Source organism: Zootoca vivipara, chromosome 2 (genome assembly GCF_963506605.1).
Source record: "Zootoca vivipara chromosome 2, rZooViv1.1, whole genome shotgun sequence".
Taxonomy (NCBI): Eukaryota; Metazoa; Chordata; class Lepidosauria; order Squamata; family Lacertidae; genus Zootoca; species Zootoca vivipara.
In genome coordinates, this window is record NC_083277.1 from 50,467,775 (window position 1) to 50,483,787 (window position 16,013).

Genomic DNA, 16,013 nt, shown 5'->3' on the forward strand with positions numbered 1-16,013 from the left:
TTTCAGGGCAGGTTTTTGTTTCGCTTTTTGATAATTTGGCAACACAGACAAGGAACAAAAAATTATTATTTATGGTTACCAAAAAGATTCATATGGAGGGAACCAGTTTAACAAAGACACTGTGTGGGGTGGGGTTGTACACTATCTATAATACGGTTACTAAATATATTCTGAAATCTACTGCTGTTCAGGCTCTTGTTTTCACCTTTATTTCACACACAAAAACCAATCTCCTAAGGAGAAAGTGCTGGAGAAAGTCCCCTTCACTTAATGTGCTATTATATCATGTATTAAATACAGTTATGGCAGTGCATGAGATCTAGATGGATTTTGGAACAAACTAATTGCAATGTAAGCACCTGCCATGTATATATGATTAATGGTATGTTTTCACAACATTTCAAGTATCCTTATGTTTCCAGCAGGAGGGTCACACTGCTACCATTGGGGAAAATGGGCTCTTTCACTAGGATGGGCCATGCTACCTTGATGATGCCATGTCCCATCAGCTCCCATAACACCAGCATAACATGAGAAGGGGGCTAGAGACAGTCCAAGGAAATCCTGTATTCCTATTCCATTATGAGGTGTTAAACATTGCTCCATTAACTCAAATGCACTCACAGCCCACTTTGTGATTAGGGTGCCTAGCTCACTTCAATCACAGTATTGCAACATTACTCTCAGAAATGCCCCAGCAGTCTTTCTACGTTCCAGTGTGGTGTAGTGGTTAAGAGCGGTAGACTCGTAATCTTGGGAACCAGGTTCGCGTCACCACTCCTCCACACGCAGCTGCTGGGTGACCTTGGGCTAGTCGCACTTCTCTGAAGTCTCTCAGCCTCACTCACCTCACAGAGTGTTTGTTGTGGGGGAGGAAGGGAAAGGAGAATGTTAGCTGCTTTGAGACTCCTTAGGGTAGTGATAAAGCGGAATATCAAATCCAAACTCTTCAGGTTCACACATCCTATATTTAAAGAAGATAAGAAACAGTTGACTTAAACTTTTCATCCTTTTTCATTTTTACCATACCATTTCACCCTAAAGGGCCTTCAAATTCACATTACCAGTATTGTCCATTCATTTCCAAAAGTATACACTTAGAAATATGGAAATCTGTTTTTAGATTAGGTCAGTATAATATTCCTCCATCTAGTTCTTTAATGGCTACTCCAGCTAGCAATGGCTTTCCAGGGTCTCAGGAAGAAGGTCTGATCCATTTAGTTTCAAAAAAAATGAAAGGCACAAATACAGGATGGGTGACACCTGGCTTGAGAGCAGTACATGTGAAAAGGTTCTAGGAGTCCTGGTAGACCACAAACTTGACATGAGTCAACAGTGTGATGCAGCAGCTAAAAAAGCCAATGCAATTCTGGGCTGCATCAATAGGAGTATAGCGTCTAGATCAAGGGAAGTAATAGTACCACTGTATTCTGCGCTGCTCAGACCTCACCTGGAGTACTGTGTCCAGTTCTGGGCACCACAGTTCAAGAAGGATACTGACAAGCTAGAACGTGTCCAGTGGAGGGCAACCAAAATGGTCAAAGGCCTGGAAACAATGCCTTATGAGGAACGGCTTAGGGAGCTGGGTATGTTTATCCTGGAGAAGAGAAGGTTAAAGGGTGATATGATAGCCATGTTCAAATATATGAAAGGATGCCATATAGAGGAGGGTGAAAGGTTGTTTTCTGCTGCTCCAGAGAAGCGGACACGGAGCAATGGATTCAAACTACAAGAAAGAAAATTCCACCTAAACATTAGGAAGAACTGTTCAACAGTAAGAGCTGTTCAACAGTGGAATTTGCTACCAAGGAGTGTGGTGGAGTCTCCTTCTTTGGAGGTCTTTAAGCAGAGGCTTGACAGCCATATGTCAGGAATGCTTTGATGGTGTTTCCTGCTTGGCAGGGGGTTGGACTGGATGGCCCTTGTGGTCTCTTCCAACTCTATGATTCTATGATTCTAGTTGCAGATATCAGAGACTGGACTTGGGACTCTGCCACCAAGGTACAGTCATTCATTGCTGCCAAAGGAACCATTAAATCAACATTTAAGAAAGACTTTGCCCCAACCCACTGGAACAGCTTCAAAGCATTAGGGGTGCAAAACTACATGTTCAAAAGAGTCCTCCTGATCCAAGACTGTACTCACATAGAGTTCCAAACAATCCCCACACAGCTCCTTTTCCCAAGCACACTTCTGATCAATGGTATTTCTGAAAAGCTATACATGAAGACCCTTGTGCTTATATTAAATGTAGACAGCCAAATTTTGACATGTGTGGGCACAGCCCAAAAATCTGCACTGAAAAGACACCTCAAGATTCTGCACTTAAATTTTGTCCCAACACCAGCTCAGATTTTTGCCTTTGTCAGCTTCAGGATATGAACCTCAGACCTTTTTTTAAAAAAATGCTTTTTATTAGTTTTTCATACATAATCATTTATACAAACTTATATATTCATACATAATCATTTATACAAACTTATATATTCTTATTCAAAGTAACTGTCCACAATAAAATAATATCGATATACACTCAAAAAATAAAATTGTTAACAATACCACTAGCCATTCTCTCCCAAAATATAACCCCCAAAACCCCACCCACTCCCCTTTATTATCTTAACATCTTCTCTTATCTTCTATCTCCTTTGGTTCCGCCGAACCAGACTTCCACCTTACTTCACATTTGGTTTTCTATCTTCTTTTATCTTTTACCTGCTCTTTATCCTTCATTTCCTTGTGTTTTCTCTTTTTCCAAAACTCATTTATATTCCATTATTACAGTTGTAGGTATTAACTCATGCCAATTAGTGTTATTGTTGGTTTACCATATTTTTTAAAATATTCTGTAAATTTGCACCATTCTTTTTGGGCTTTCTGGTCTTTTTGTTCTCTGACTTTTCCAGTAAGTTTGGCCAATTCCATATACTCTACCATTTTGACCCTCCACTCTTCCACAGTTGGAACCTCCGTTGTTTTCCATTTTTGTGCCAGTAGCACCCTGGCCGCTGTGGTGGCGTACATAAATATTCTTTGATCTTCCCTTTTGATCTCCTTCCCCATTAATCCTAATAAAAACAATTCCGTTTTTTTTGGAAATGTATACTTTAGTAATCTCTTTAACTCATTGTACATTTGCTCCCAGAAACATTTAATTATATCACACCTCCACCATATATGGTATGTATCCCCATCCTCCAACAAACATTTCCAGCATTTTTTATCTCTTTTCTTATAAATCTTGGCCAGTTTAACTGGTGTCAAGTGCCACCAGGATATGAACCTCAGACCTTGCGATGCTGGAGCCCCAGCAATCCTTGACAAAGCTGTTGACAAAAGCCGTATATAAATATTTGCGGCTTTGGTTACCTATTAACATGCTGCAAAATGGATTATAAGGCTGCCCATCCTTCCTGTTTTCTTATTCATTCTTTGACCATGGGGAACCAGCTCCTGTTTTGTACTCTGTTGGCACTGATTCCTGCTTTTGGAACATCCGATTTTTTAATCTCTGATATCAGAAACATCAAGGTAAGCATACAACGAAGCAGCGATCGAAATAATAGGATTGATACAAACAATCCCATGTTGGCAAGGCCCTGCGAATGTAAATGTATTTCTTCCAATGGATGAATATCCCTAGGACTAAAACTGAGTGATGTATGGGTTATTTCTCCTTGTTTCAAAGCAGACTCCTAGATATCCTAGATATTATCTCTTGTACTCAAAGGATCCCTAGATGCCAGGTATGTCCCTTGGCACTATAAGCATCTAGGACTGCAATGCTATACACACTTCTGTGCCAGTAAGGCCCATTGAATTCAATGGGACTTACCTCTGAGAGGATAGGGTTGCACTGTAGGTTACAATTCAGATAATGGGTATGTCAGATCAGTAGAGGCCCTGCCGCTTGTCTTGCAAAGCCCATGTTCTCTGTCTAGCAAAACCATGGTGAGTGATGAAAGGTTGGGAGAGACTGCTGTCTGAACCCCTGCAGACCTGTTCCCAGTAAGGATCGACGATACTGAGCTAAATGGACCAATGGTCTGTCTTGGTGTAAGACACAGGTAGGTAGCCGTCTTGGTCTGAGTCGAAACAAAATAAAAAAAATCCTTCAGTAGCACCTTAAAGACCAACTAAGTTTTTGTTTTGGTATGAGCTTTCGTGAGGCTGTAGATCTCTGATGATGCGTTGTACTGTTTTGACTTGGGTCTGGTGGATTCTGTTGCAGTGTATCTGACGAAGTGTGCATGCACATGAAAGCTCATACCAAAATAAAAACTTAGTTGGTCTTTAAGGTACTACTGAAGGAATTTTTTTATTTGGTGTAAGACAGACAGCTTCCTATTTTCCCATCTCTTCTGCACCTAGTCTCCAGAATGATCAGAGCGAACCCTCAGAATAAAGTGGACAAATGCTTGGAGTCAGTGATGGGCTTTCTGAGGGCTAATAAACTGAAATGCACCTATTAGTGTGAGCATTTCCAAATGAATATGGTAATAATGAAATCTATTATTTTGTTTTTTTTCTTTACAGAAAAGAAATGTTGCAAATACTGTAAGTACTCGTCTTATTTTTAAACTTAGGTTGTTCTTGGCGTAGGGGAGGATAGCCTGAGGGGAGATAACATGCTCCGCCTGGTTTTTAGTGTTTAATCTCCCAATCTCAGCACTGAAATCAGGACACAAAATCCCTCTGCCTTTCCACAGACCATTTGGTTGTGACCCCCCACCTTCAGTATCTGGTGTGAAGATAATATGTTTAATATTACATCCCCTTTTCTTGTATTTTGTACTGCTTGTCAATCAATGATATGTCCTAGGATGTAAGTCTGAAAAGCAATAAAAGTTTTTTTAAAAAAAATAAAAATATCCATCCATCTGCACACTCCTTAGAAAACCTCTGTAAAGAGCAAGCAAAGGGATTCCCAGCTCAGCGCAAAGCACCACAGCGCTTTGATCAGAGAGAAGCCCTCTGCTTGATCTTTACCACCACCCCTGCATTGAGAGTGGGGAAGATGCTGCCTTTTACTCTTCAAGAGCAAGCAGAGGGATTTTGTCTCCTGATCTCAGTGCTAAGCAGCACAGCACTCATATTAGAGACAAGCCCTCTGCTTGCCCTTGGCAGCATTTTTCAGCCATCTCCACCTCAGTAGGGACGGCAGAAAATGCTGGTTGTTTGTAAGTGCATGTATGTTTGTGTTTGTGTGCAAAGTGTATGTATAAGTGTGTGACTATGCATGTGTTGTGAGAGTGCTCTATGCCTGCATGCCTCATGAGTTTGTGTGTTGTATGTGTGCTGAGTGTCTGTGGTCTGCATGTATGCGGCATGTGTCGTGCATGCATGTGGAGATGCACATACATACAATGGCTACTCCCACTGCTGGCATTGTGGCCCTTGATCAAAGAAAGGCTAGTTAACCCCTTAGTTATAGGTACATCCCATTAATGACAAAACTCTTTATTATTACATTGGTTCTGTTTTAAATTTTAATGTTCTTAGCCCTACTAATTATTTCAAGATATGGAATTTGCAATGCAAGATAGGAAAGTTTCATGGTCAGTGGTCAAATTTGGGTTTACCTGAATTGTGGAAAGAACGCATGTTTTCGAGTCCCAGAAAATGTAACACTGCAATCAAACTTTGTTCAGCATATTTGCCTAACTTGCTTAATAAATCAAGGACAGGGGAAAGGGTATGTAGAAATACGGGGTTAAATAAACAAGCAGGAATAACAAAAAAATCAGCACTAACTTCCCTTTTCATTTGGGAATAGGTTGGGGGCTTGCCGCATGTTCAGGAGCAAAAGTACACATGTGTATTGTGCCTGTTGGGCAACTGGAAAGTGATGAAAGGTTAACGACACCCCCTTTCCTTATCAAAATCTGAGCCACTACAATGATTTTGAAGTAAAATAAAAATAAAAAATAAAAAGTGGACTGGAGTGGAGTGGAGTGGAGTGGAGTGGAGAGAATCCAATGAAGGAATCTTCTATACTAGGAGAGTTTATAGCAGGCATCCCCAAACTGTGGCACTCCAGATGTTTTGGCCTACAACTCCCATGATCCCTAGCTAACAGGACCAGTGGTCGGGGAAGATGGGAATTGTAGTCCAAAACATCTGGAGGGCTGAAGTTTGGGGATGCCTGGTTTATAGAATAAGCACTCTAGAGCAATGTTAAGTTTGTCACTTGACTCCTGGTAGTCTCTACAATTCCTCCCTGAGGTATTAGTTAACAATATTGACAATAAAGACATACCTCTCCTCCTCAGGGCCACTTCACACTGTAATGTTTCTGGGTCCAATAACAGGCACCAATAATGACTCACTCACTGGATCATCACCTTGTTGTGGTGAGTGGGATTGCCCGTTCCTATATGACCCTTGTGAGCAAAGCCGTCAAGAGTCTAGTACTCCCAGCAGAGTCACCCAAGCTGGTAAGGTAAAAGGGAAAGAGCTAGTCAAAGAATGATCCAAGAAGTCCTGAATGGAAGAACAGGCGAAAGATAGCAAGTGGTATGTTACAATGGCTGTGGAGGTAGATAAAGGCTGCAGCAGATAATAATCTACCAGTCATCGTGACACTGCAAAGACTGTGCATTAGTCAAATATCAACAGTGTTGAAGCAATGATTCTTCAGCATCAACTTCGTTGGACTGGTCATGTTGTTCGGTTGCCTGATTATCATCTTCCAAAGCAACTACTCTATTCCAAACTAAAGAATGGAAAGTGTAATGCTAGTGGTCAACAAAGGAGGTTTAAAGACTCCCTCAAGGCAAATCTTAAAATGTAGTATAAACAGCGACAATCGGGAAACACTGGCTTGCGAGCGTTCCAACTGGAGAACAGCCTTTAACAAAGGTGTCATGGACTTTGAAGACGCTCAAATACACCTCTCTGCTTCCTAGGAAAGTGCAATAGTAATACAATCTGTTAAGTTGAAAGTCTGCATAACATTCCTATGGTAGTCAATCAGATATGAATAAAACAAAATACAGAATGGGTACAGTTAAAGGGGATTTCCAAGGTCTCAATACTGTAAAGGTAATAATGAAAAACCTGTATTTTGTGTATCTTATATTGTATTTTTAAGTTGTGAACCACCATGGGATCTATGGGTATAGGGTGGTATACAAATTTAATAAATAAAAATAAAAATCTAACAGTAGCACTTTGCCAATATAGTAGTGAGGATCATGTTATTCCATCATTTCTATCAAAAATATCAAGAAAATGAATAATAACTCTATCTACTGTTTCATTTCTGTTCCACATAGAGGGATTTAAACGGTGTACTAAAATTAATGTTTTATTTACAGTGGAACCTCTACTTACGAATTTAATCCATTCCGAATGCACATTCGTAAGTAGAAACATTCGTAAGTCGAAACAATGTTTCCCATAGGAATGCATTGGGAATGGATTAATTCGTTCCGGGACCTAAAAAAAGGCACTTTAAAGGCCGGTGGGAGGCTGGCGGCGGTGGCTGCGAGGGCCCGATCCAGCCCTATGGCTGGATCGGCAGGTGGGGAGGCCGGCGGTGGCGATGGGCCCGATCTGGCCCTATGGCTGGATCGGCAGGTGGGGAGGCTGGCGGAAGGCCAGCGGTGGTGGTGGCGAGGACCTGATTTGGCCTTCGGATGTCAAAAAAATTCGTAAGCGCGTGCCAATTTCCCCCCGAATTTTTTGTAAGTACAGTTCTTCGTAAGTCGAGGTACCACTGTATATATATCTTGCTCATTCAAATTCTGATTGGTTATTGTTTCACTATCGCATCAAACAAATGGTGGTGATTTTTAGTTTCTCTGTCTCTCCAGATCACTGATGGAATAGATATTTACAGCCTGAAAATTGAGTGCTTTGTTACCTCCCGATTTTCCCACAATGTCATCACTAGTCGAGCTGTCAATCGTGCCAATGTGTCCAAGGAAGCTTTATTTGATGTGGAGCTTCCAAAGACGGCTTTCATTACCAACTTCACCATGTGAGTACAACTTACTTTCTAAACAACTGTATTGTGGAATTGAGTACAACTCATTCTTCGTAGACTTAAAATACTTGGTGTTTCATTATTTTCTTTGCTTTCCATCCAATTTCTTTAGCTAAAGTGTGATGGGTAGTGTCACAGTGGCCGGAGTGGACTACTTCAGAGTAACGACGCTACGCAGCTCTGCATTTTATTCTTTTATTGGTGCTGCGTATTTACAGTGCTCAAGTCATTGCTATTTACACGGAGCGATGTTGTCAGTCGGTTTCAGAACCTCCTAATGGCTTTTGGCGCGTCTTTCTCCAACACAAAAGCTTTGGCAGACCCATCCTCTTGCCCCTCCTCTTCCTGCGTAATTCTGGAGTTGGGGGGATGGGTCTTCCCCCCTTACTTGCCCCTTCCTGTCCCACCTGGGACCCTGGCTCCTCTACCTTGCCTGAGCCTCGGACACGACTTCCTGCTTCCCCACTGGAATCGGAACTCTCCCTGCTTTCCCCTTTGCTCGGGGACGGGCTTGAACTCAGGAGGGGAGGGACTTCGCGATATCCCCTGTCCCTCACATCCACCCCCCTCCCAAGCTCTCCTTCACCCCTCCCCAGGCCCCCCCCATGTGTCGGTGACGACTGGAAGCCTAAAAACTCGGTGCTCTCCGAGCCCGTTGGTGTGAACACCTCCCCCCAGTCCTGCGAGCCCCCCCCCTTCCGCCTGGGAGGACGGGAATCCCAAAAAGTCCGTGGCGTCAGAGCTGGTGGGGGTAAAAATGTTTTGCCAATCTGCTCCTTCCTCTGACTGGGTGGATCTTGGCGACACCCATACCTCATCCTCTGGTTCCTCAAACTCCGCTTCCCAGCGCCATGGTGAGCTGTTCTCCCGTGCCTCCTCCTCCTCCCCCTCCCTTTCCATGTGCCAGGGCTTGGGTCTGTGGGGAAAGAGGGCGTGAAATTCTTCCACCAAGAATTCCTCCTGTATCTGAGTGGCGGGAACCCATTCATTCTGGGACGGTGGAGCATCCTCCCATGCCATGAGGTACTCCAGGCCCCCCACCCCCCACCTTGAATCCAGGATGGCCGTGGCCTCATTGAGTTGCTCCCTGCTTTCCCTCTCCCCCCCTCCCTCGGGGGTTTGTTCGCTGTCTCTGAGCCTGCTGCTTTCCCTGTACGGCGACAGCAGCGATCTATGAAACACTGGATGCACCCTCATGTCCTCTGGCAGTGCCAGCCTGTATGCCACCGGGTTGACCTGTTGCGTGACCGTGAAGGGGCCCAGCCATTTGGGTGCCAGCTTTTTGCACCTCCCTCTGGTGGGAAGGCCCTCCGAGGACAACCACACCTTGTCCCCCACCCTGATGACCTCCCCTTGTCGCCTGTGGCGATCTGCCCCCTTTTTGTACGCTTCCTTGGCCCTCTCCAAGTGTTCTCTGAGCTGCTGGTGCACCGTCTCCAGTTCCTCTGCCCAATCCTCAGCCTGTGGGCCCTCCTCCTCCTCCTCCCTCTCCCTCTCTGGGAAAGATCTGAGGTCGCGCCCGTAATTGGCCTTAAAGGGCGACACCCCTGTGGAGACGTGCACTGCATTGTTGTAGGCAAATTCTGCTAGTGGCAAGCGATCCACCCAGTCCGTTTGCCGCTGGCTGACGTAGCATCTCAGGTACTGCTGCAGAATGGCGTTGACCCTCTCCGCTTGTCCGTTGGTCTGCGGGTGTCTAGCCGTCGACAAGCTGACCTCCACCTGCAGGAGGTTCATGAGCCGCCGCCAGAACCTGGAAACAAATTGGCGGCCACGATCCGAAATAACCCTTAAAGGTAATCCATGCAGTCTGAAAATGTGATCAACAAACAGTTTGGCTGTCTCTTCTGCCGAGACTGCCCTGGCACACGGTATAAAGTGACACATTTTGGACATGAGGTCCACCACCACCAACACTGCAGTCTTACCCCTGGACGAAGGCAGATCTGTGATGAAGTCCATGGACACCACTTCCCACGGCCTGTGTGGTGTGGCTAAGGGCTCCAGCAACCCTGGTGGCGCTGCTCTGACCACCTTCGCCCGCTGGCAGGTGGTACAGCCCCTTACATAGTCTCGAACATCTTCCCTCACCCCTGGCCACCAGAAGTGTCTCATGACTAGGTGAGTGGTCTTGTCCCTTCCAAAATGCCCCGCTGTAGGGTTGTCGTGCATCTGCTTGAGGACCGTACGTCGAAGCTGGGTGGTGGGTAGGTACAGCGCACCCTTGTAGAAAAGCAGCCCTCTGCGTTCTGCAAAGTCTTTTGCCTGCTCCCTCCCCCCTCTCAGTTCTCTGAAGATGCGGTTGGCAAATTCATCCGCTGCCGTCAGTGCTGTGAGTTCTGCCTCGCTCACCACTGCTGCTCCGCAGGACCATGCCGACGGGGGGAAAATGTGCCTTGGGGCTGGTGGCGCCTCCTCCTCCATGTACTCTGGCTTGCGGGAGAGGGCATCCGCCCTGACATTCTGCTCTCCTGGGATGTAGTGTATGGAGAAGTTGAAGTTCGAGAAGAACTCCGCCCACCGTATCTGCCGCTGGTTGAGCACCCTGGCAGTTCTCCAGAACTCCAGGTTCTTGTGGTCTGTGCACACCTGGATGGGGTGCTTGGCGCCCACCAGGAAGTGTCTCCAGTGCTGGAACGCCGCGTGGATCGCAAGAAGTTCCCGATCAAAAACTGTGTAGTTTCGCTCGGGCTGGGTCAACTTCCTGGAGAAGAAGGCACAGGGTCTCCACTCTCTGTTGGCGTCCAGTTGCAACAAAATGGCGCCCACAGCCTTATCAGAAGCATCTGTTTCAATGCGTAGGGGCGCGTCCTGAACCACGTGGAACAGGTTCTGGTCTGAGGCGAACACCCTCTTGAGGCTTTCGAACGCTGCTTGCGCCTCTGGTGTCCACCTGAACTTCTGCTTGCCTCTCAGGCAGTCAGTGATGGGAGCCGTAACTCGAGAGAAGTTCTTGATGAACTTCCTGTAGAAGTTGGCAAAGCCTAGTAGGCGTTGGGCATCTTTGCGCGTCCTGGGGCTGTGCCAGTCCAGGATGGTCTGCACCTTGTCCTTGTCCATTGCCAGCCCCTTGTCTGACAGCTTGTAGCCCAGGAAGTCCACCTCCTTGGTGTGAAACTTGCACTTCTCCAGCTTCACATACAGGTGGTTCTCCTTCAGGCGCTGTAACACCTCCCTGACGTCCTTCACGTGCTGCACTGGGTCGTTGGAGTAAATAAGGATGTCATCCAGAAAGACCAAGCATTTCCTGAAGAGTAGGGACCCCAGGACGTGGTGCATGAAGGCCTGGAAGCATGCTGAGCCCCCTTGCAACCCGAAGGGCATCACCAGATATTCAAAAGAGCCCAGAGGCGTGAACATCGTGGTTTTCCACTCATCGCCTTCCCGGATCCTGATCAAGTTGTACGCCCCCCTCAGGTCTAGCTTGGTGAAAATCTTGCCTCTGCGTGCCGCTGTCAGGAGATCATCCACTCTGGGCATGGGGAAAGCCACTGGCTCTGTCACCGAATTCAGCCGTCTAAAATCCACCACAAGACGGCGCTGTTGCGTGTCTTTCTTGTCCACCCAGAAGACCGGGCTGCCCCCTGCTGCCTTGCTTTCTCTGATGAACCCCCGCTTGAGGTTCTTGTCGATAAAAGCGCGCAGATCCTCCAGTTCCTGGTCTGACATGGCGTACAGCTTGGCTGGGGGTATAGTTGCCCCAGGCACCAGGTTGATCTGGCAGTCAAAAGGCCTGTGTGGGGGCAGGTGGTCGGACTCCGCTTCACTGAAGACCTCCTGCAGGTCCCAGTATGGTTTGGGTATCGCCTCACCCCCTTTGACGTGCATGGTGGCCACCGTGGCTATCGGAGGCCCCTCCCCTGGTTGGTGCTGCATGCAATGTTCCAGGCAAAAGTCCGATCCAAAAGTGATGCATCTCTGATGCCAACTTATGGAGGGGTCGTGGCGCGCCAGCCAGCTCATGCCCAAAACGATTGGGGGGTCTGAGATGGTGGTGACGTTGAATGCCAGTGTCTCTGAGTGCCTTCCAACCGTCATTCTCATGGGGGGGGGTTTGATGAGTGATGGCCCCTCCCAGCAGCTCTCTGCCGTCAATGGTTGCCACGTGCAGAGGAAAATCCAGCTGCAGAAGCTGGATCTGGTGCTCTTCTGCAAAGTTTCTCGAGAAGAAGTTGGCTGAGGCACCACTGTCAATTAGGGCGAGGACCGTCAATGGATAGCCATTTGGGAGCGTGAGCGTCACTTCTAGAACCACTCCTGCTCTGGGAGGGGTGGGCTGGCTCTGCTCCTCTCTGTGCGGGTGGGTGGGCTGGGGCTGTTGTCTGCTGACTGTGCCTGGCTGCCGCCCCTTGTCTCCTGCAGCCAGGCTTTCCCGTTTCCCTGCTGTGGTGCTGCGTCAGTGGGGGAGGGCACAACCGTTCCCGCCTTTCCTTGCCACTCCCTGCGATGTGGGCAGTCTCTGACGAGATGCTGGGGGGAGTTGCAGAGAAAGCAATTCCCACCCCTTCCCTCCTTGCGTCTTGGCGCCGCTGGGGTTTGAAAAGCCCGCGCGCGCGCGCTATCAATCTGCATGGGTTCCTGGTCCTGACTGGCCCCAGGCGTGGCTTGAAAGGGTTGTTGAGGGAGTGGCTTCTCCTGCGACCGTGGGAACCAAGCCCGCTTTGCGCGCGTTGCTTGCTTGTCGCTCCATCTGGATTCCTGCCTCACCCCCACCGCCAGAGCCGCTTTGCTCAGTTGATCCATATTACTGGGCTTTGGACCTCTCGAGAGCTCATCCTTCACCTCCTCATGCAACCCCAAGTAAAACGCCGCTTGCATTGGGGCAGACTCCAGATCCCACCCCAATCTGTGCACCAGCATGGTGAATTTCGCCCAATACGCGCGAACTGTCATATTTCCTTGGCGTAAATTATGAAGTTCCTCCTTAGTCTGGTCCATATGACTATCGGACGAATACATCGTTTTCAAACCTTCTAGAAATAGTTTGACATTCTTCATGCAAGGATTCCTTGTTGCAATTAACGGTCTTAGCCACTCCCTGGCCGCCCCTGTAAGGTGCTCCACAATAAACGCTACTCTGTGCTCATCATCAGGGAACTCATCGTGGTGCAGCTCAAGAGCATACACAATCTCAGTCTCAAAGCCCTGAAACTCCTTCGGGTCTCCATTGAACTTGCTTACTAGGGTCCCGGCTCTCCTTCCTGGCAGCACTTGGACTTGGGGTGCCCCTCCCGCCTTGTTTTTCTCTGCATCCAGCTTGTTTTGGAGGTCTACCGCCACCGCCCTTAAATGCTGCTCTTTTTCCTGGAGCTCTCTCACCTGTTCCGCAAGTTGTAGCCGGTCGTCCTGGACCTTCTTAGTCTCCTCTTTAGCTGCCTTCAATTCTCCCTGCGCCTGCAGCGACAGCTGTTGCAGTTCTAGCTGGGCTTGCTCAGCGATCTGCCGCCACTTCTCCGCCTCTGACACGCTCATCCCGGCAACTCCAAAGTAGCCCAAAAATGATTAGGAGGTTGCTGTCACAGTGGCCGGAGTGGACTACTTCAGAGTAACGACGCTACGCAGCTCTGCATTTTATTCTTTTATTGGTGCTGCGTATTTACAGTGCTCAAGTCATTGCTATTTACACGGAGCGATGTTGTCAGTCGGTTTCAGAACCTCCTAATGGCTTTTGGCGCGTCTTTCTCCAACACAAAAGCTTTGGCAGACCCATCCTCTTGCCCCTCCTCTTCCTGCGTAATTCTGGAGTTGGGGGGATGGGTCTTCCCCCCTTACTTGCCCCTTCCTGTCCCACCTGGGACCCTGGCTCCTCTACCTTGCCTGAGCCTCGGACACGACTTCCTGCTTCCCCACTGGAATCGGAACTCTCCCTGCTTTCCCCTTTGCTCGGGGACGGGCTTGAACTCAGGAGGGGAGGGACTTCGCGATATCCCCTGTCCCTCACAGGTAGTTTACAAATAGGCTCAGTGGCTCTGAAAATATATCAACAAGCCCACTTTGTGTAATAAGTTTTCCTCATGACGGGCATATTTGGTAAAAACTACAGTTTCCTCATAAAAGGGACCCAGGTGGTGCTGTGGGTTAAACCAGAGTCTAGGGCAGGGGTGTCAAACTCAAATTCATCGAGGGCCGCATCAGCAGTTTGGTCACCCTCAAAGGGCCGGTTGTGTCTGTAGGTCTATGTGTCCACTCTTTATTATCATAAATTATTGTCACTGCATTCAATTCCTGTTTTTTGTAATAATGTAAGCTCATTCCCGCCCCCACGCGGATCACATTCCTGCATTGTGGCGCGTGTGTGGGAGGGGATGTAAACAAGGGAAATTTGAACAAAAGGTGGGGATCGACGGCTTCGGGGGGGGGCTCAACTAAACCTTCGGCAGGAAGAAGAAAGCCACTGCTGGGATTAAAAACCTGCAGATGGAAAGAGGGCTTCCCTCTCCCGCCCTGCGCACACCCAAACCCCGCTAGGCAGGATGCCACACACTGCAACCCACCCCATGCTTTGGAGAGGGGCAGGAACATGCGGTGCAGCGCCAACTCCTGCTTTGCTTTTACATCCTCCCTCCTCAGCGCCAGAGTCCCTTCCCCTCGCGCTGAGGGAGGGCAGCGGATTTCCCGAGGAGGAAAGCAGCGGCAGCCCCAGCGGACGTGCATCTTCGCCTCAGAGCTGCTCTTCCCCCCCCACCCTGTTGTCGCTGTTGTCGTCTTCGCCGCCGCCTCTCCCTACTGGGACTGCAGGCAGAGGAGGCTTGAAAACCTCCCCCCCCCAAAAAAAATTCCCCTCCCACCTACTCAAACCGCGAGGCGACTCCATCTGGAGCCCTACATCACGAGGGGCTGAGAGGAGGCGGCGGCAGAGCGGGAAGAGCAGGAACCCGTGCCGTCGCCGTCGCCTCCCTCCCGGCCGCCCCCCGGGGAGCAGCTCCGCCGGAACTGAGAAGCCAAAGGGCGGCTCGGGGTGGGGGGCAGAGCAAAAGCCAGGCACCCTCCCGAGTGTCTATGAGGAGAAAACGGGGGAAGAGGGAAGAGAAACCCGGCTCCATCAAGAGAGCGGCTGTTGCGCTTCGCCTACTTCCCCCTCAGGCTCACTCCGCGTCCCTTTTGCCCGCTCGCTCGCCCACCTCCCGGATGCAGCCGAGGAGAGGAAGGGAAGCGGCGGGCGGCGGCTCCCCAGTGCCGCCTCACTCGCTCTCGGAGACAACAGCAAAGCCCGCCAAAAAAAAATCCAGCGCTGCTCCGTCCCGGCACCAACTTTGCCGGCGGCGCCTGTAGGGCTTTCCTACCTCCTCGGCGGGCTTCCTCCTCCTCCTCCTGCATCTCACTTCCCCGTCTGGCCGCTGTGCCACCGCCTCCCTCAGCCTCATTCGAAATTGAAATTCCCTGGCCAAGGCCGTCAGCGCGGCTCCAGCGCCCCGGCCTCCGCCTGCAGCCCCGCCCCCGGTTTTGACCCTCGGCCAATCGCAGGCTCCAGAACTACTGTCAGTGGCTACTGTTGGCGGCGGCTACGCGGGCCACATGACGAGGTCTGGCGGGCCGGATTAGGCCCCCGGGCCTTGTGTTTGACACCCGTGGTCTAGGGCTTGCTGATCAGAAGGTCGGCGGTTCGAACCCCTGCAATGGGGTGAGCTCCCGTTGTTCGGTCCCAGCTCCTGCCCACCTAGCAGTTCAAAAGCACATCAAAGTGCAAGTAGATAAATAGGGACCGCTCCGGTGGGAAGGTAAACGGTGTTTCCGTGCACTGCTCTGGTTCACCAGAAGCAGCTTTGTCATGCTGGCCACATGACCTGGAAGCTGTCTGCGGACAAACCTATAGAGCGAGATGAGCGCCGCAACCCCAGAGTCAGACACAACTGGACCTGATGGTCAGGGGCCCCCTTTACCCTTTACAGTTTCCTCATACAATACAATACTTAGCCCAACATTTACCAACCTGGTGCCTTCCAGAGGTTTTGGGCTGCAATTCTCATGAGCTACAGCCAGCATGGACAATGATCCAATATGATGGAAGCTGTAGTCAGAAAAA

The 16,013-nt window shown here is 49.0% G+C and overlaps 1 protein-coding gene across 1 annotated transcript in view; it reads left to right on the plus strand.

Moving 5' to 3' along the window:
- The first annotated feature begins 3,390 nt into the window (after nt 1-3,390).
- Nucleotides 3,391-16,013, plus strand: part of LOC118080630 (inter-alpha-trypsin inhibitor heavy chain H3) — a 42,131-nt gene continuing 29,508 nt past the window's right edge. Inside the window, exons 1-3 of the mRNA XM_060271510.1 lie at nt 3,391-3,531; nt 4,537-4,557; nt 7,818-7,984. Of these exons, the coding sequence (XP_060127493.1) occupies nt 3,439-3,531; nt 4,537-4,557; nt 7,818-7,984 (281 nt within the window). The 5' untranslated portion in view covers nt 3,391-3,438. The remainder of the gene's footprint in view (nt 3,532-4,536; nt 4,558-7,817; nt 7,985-16,013) is intronic.